Source organism: Chrysemys picta, unplaced genomic scaffold (genome assembly GCF_011386835.1).
Source record: "Chrysemys picta bellii isolate R12L10 unplaced genomic scaffold, ASM1138683v2 scaf7214, whole genome shotgun sequence".
In the NCBI taxonomy this organism is placed as follows: Eukaryota; Metazoa; Chordata; order Testudines; family Emydidae; genus Chrysemys; species Chrysemys picta.
The window spans coordinates 1-1671 of record NW_027059913.1 but is presented as its reverse complement, the minus strand read 5'-3'; the positions used below and the strand labels follow the sequence as shown (position 1 = coordinate 1671).

General features: G+C 68.0%; 1 protein-coding gene across 1 annotated transcript; it reads right to left on the bottom strand.

Annotated features, from left to right (window-relative positions):
* Nucleotides 1–117: 117 nt before the first annotated feature.
* Nucleotides 118–1471, bottom strand: LOC135980716 (ELAV-like protein 3). The gene is made up of 3 exons (XM_065580623.1): nucleotides 1244–1471; nucleotides 783–886; nucleotides 118–405 (listed from the first exon to the last, which is right to left on the bottom strand). Exons 1-3 carry the CDS (start codon nucleotides 1449–1451, stop codon nucleotides 118–120), a joined length of 600 nt encoding a protein of 199 aa, XP_065436695.1. The 5' UTR covers nucleotides 1452–1471.
* Nucleotides 1472–1671: the final 200 nt, after the last annotated feature.

The following is a 1671-nucleotide window of genomic DNA, read 5'->3' as shown; positions in this document are numbered from 1 at the left end:
GGGCCCATCAAGACGAGGATCGCCCCCTCCCCCATTTGGGCCAAATCAGAGCCATGGGCCCCCCCCAGCACTGACCCCACCACCCCCGGCCCGTCGGTCTCCAGGCCTCGCGCTCTCTCAGGCCCGGATGGGCCCCTGGGTCTGATCCAGGGGGCTTGGGAGGGGCTGGAGCTGGATGCCGCTGAAGTCGCCAGGCCCCATTGATCCAGCCCCGTGGAGAGAACCCCGGAGTCCGGGCTCCCAGTCCCCACCTGTGACCTGGTCCACCAGGATGCGGGAGGTGATGATGCGGCCGTACTGCGAGAAGAGCTGCTCCATCTCCTTCTGGCTCATGCTCTTGGGCAGGCCGCTCACGTACAGGTTGGCGTCGCGGATGGAGGCCGAGCTGGGCCGGGCGTAGGAGACCTTGGGGGGCGGGGAGGGGTCAGACGGGGGCTCCAGGGCCAACCCCTCCCCCGCCACCTCCTCGCGCTTCGCCCCTCCCCTCCCAGGAGTCCTGGCTCCCAGCCCCCTGCTCTAACCACTAGGCCCCTCTCCGAGCTGGGGACAGGGGCAGGATCTGTGGTGCTTCCTCCCCCCGCCCCGCTCCATGGGTCTGTCTGTGGCTGGGGGGTTACCTGGCTACCCCGCAACCCCTCCCTGTCCTTGAATCCAACCGGCTCCGTCTCCCCATCCCCTTCTCCCCCCTCACCTCATCCCCAGCCCCCACCCCAAGCCTCATCCCCTCGTCCCCCCCAGCCTCCTCCCCAGCCCCCACCCGTCGCCTCCTGCCCCCCGCTCACCTTGATGGTTTTCATCTGCAGTTTCAGCCCGTTCAGGGTGTTAATCGCTTTGTCCGCGTCATTCGGGTCCACGTAATTCACGAACCCGTAACCTAAACTCTGCCCTGGGGGCGGGGAGAGACGTGAGTGGGGGGCACTGAGCCCCCTCCCCCCACCCGCACAGCCCTGCAGGTGTCCCTCACTCCCAACCTGCAGCCCACTGCTACCTCACCCCTGGGCTCCCCCCAACTTTGCCGGTGCCCCTCACTCCCGACCCGCAGCCCCCTACTCTCCCAGCCCTGCCCCCCCACAGCTCTGCCGGTGCCCCTCACTCCCGACCCGCAGCCCCCTACTCTCCCAGCCCTGCCCCCCCACAGCTCTGCCGGTGCCCCTCACTCCCGACCCGCAGCCCCCTGCTCTCCCAGCCCTGCCCCCCCACAGCTCTGCCGGTGCCCCTCACTCCCGACCCGCAGCCCCCGTACCTGTGATCTTGTCCCGCACCAGCTTGCAGGACTCGATCTCCCCGATGCTGCCGAAGAGGCTCTTGAATTCCTCCTGCGTCATGTTCTGGGGCAGGTAGTTGACGATGAGGTTGGTTTTGCTGTCGTCGGCCGCCCCGTTGGCGCTCAGGGGCGGCCCGTTGGGGAGGCCGCTGTTACTGGTGGGGCCGTTGGACACCTGGGTCTCCATGGTGCTGATTATCTGCTGGAGACAAGAGGGGGCAGGGGGTGATCGCTCTGCAGGCAAGGGGCGCTGTGTGGGGCGGGGGGTGATCGCTCTGCAGGCAGGGGGCGCTGTGCTGGCAGGGGATGATGGGTGAGGTTAGGGGGTGCTGTGTGGGGTAGGGATACTGTGTGGGGAGAGGGGACTGATCCAAGGCGGCACTCCATGGGGTTGGGGGATTCTCCAA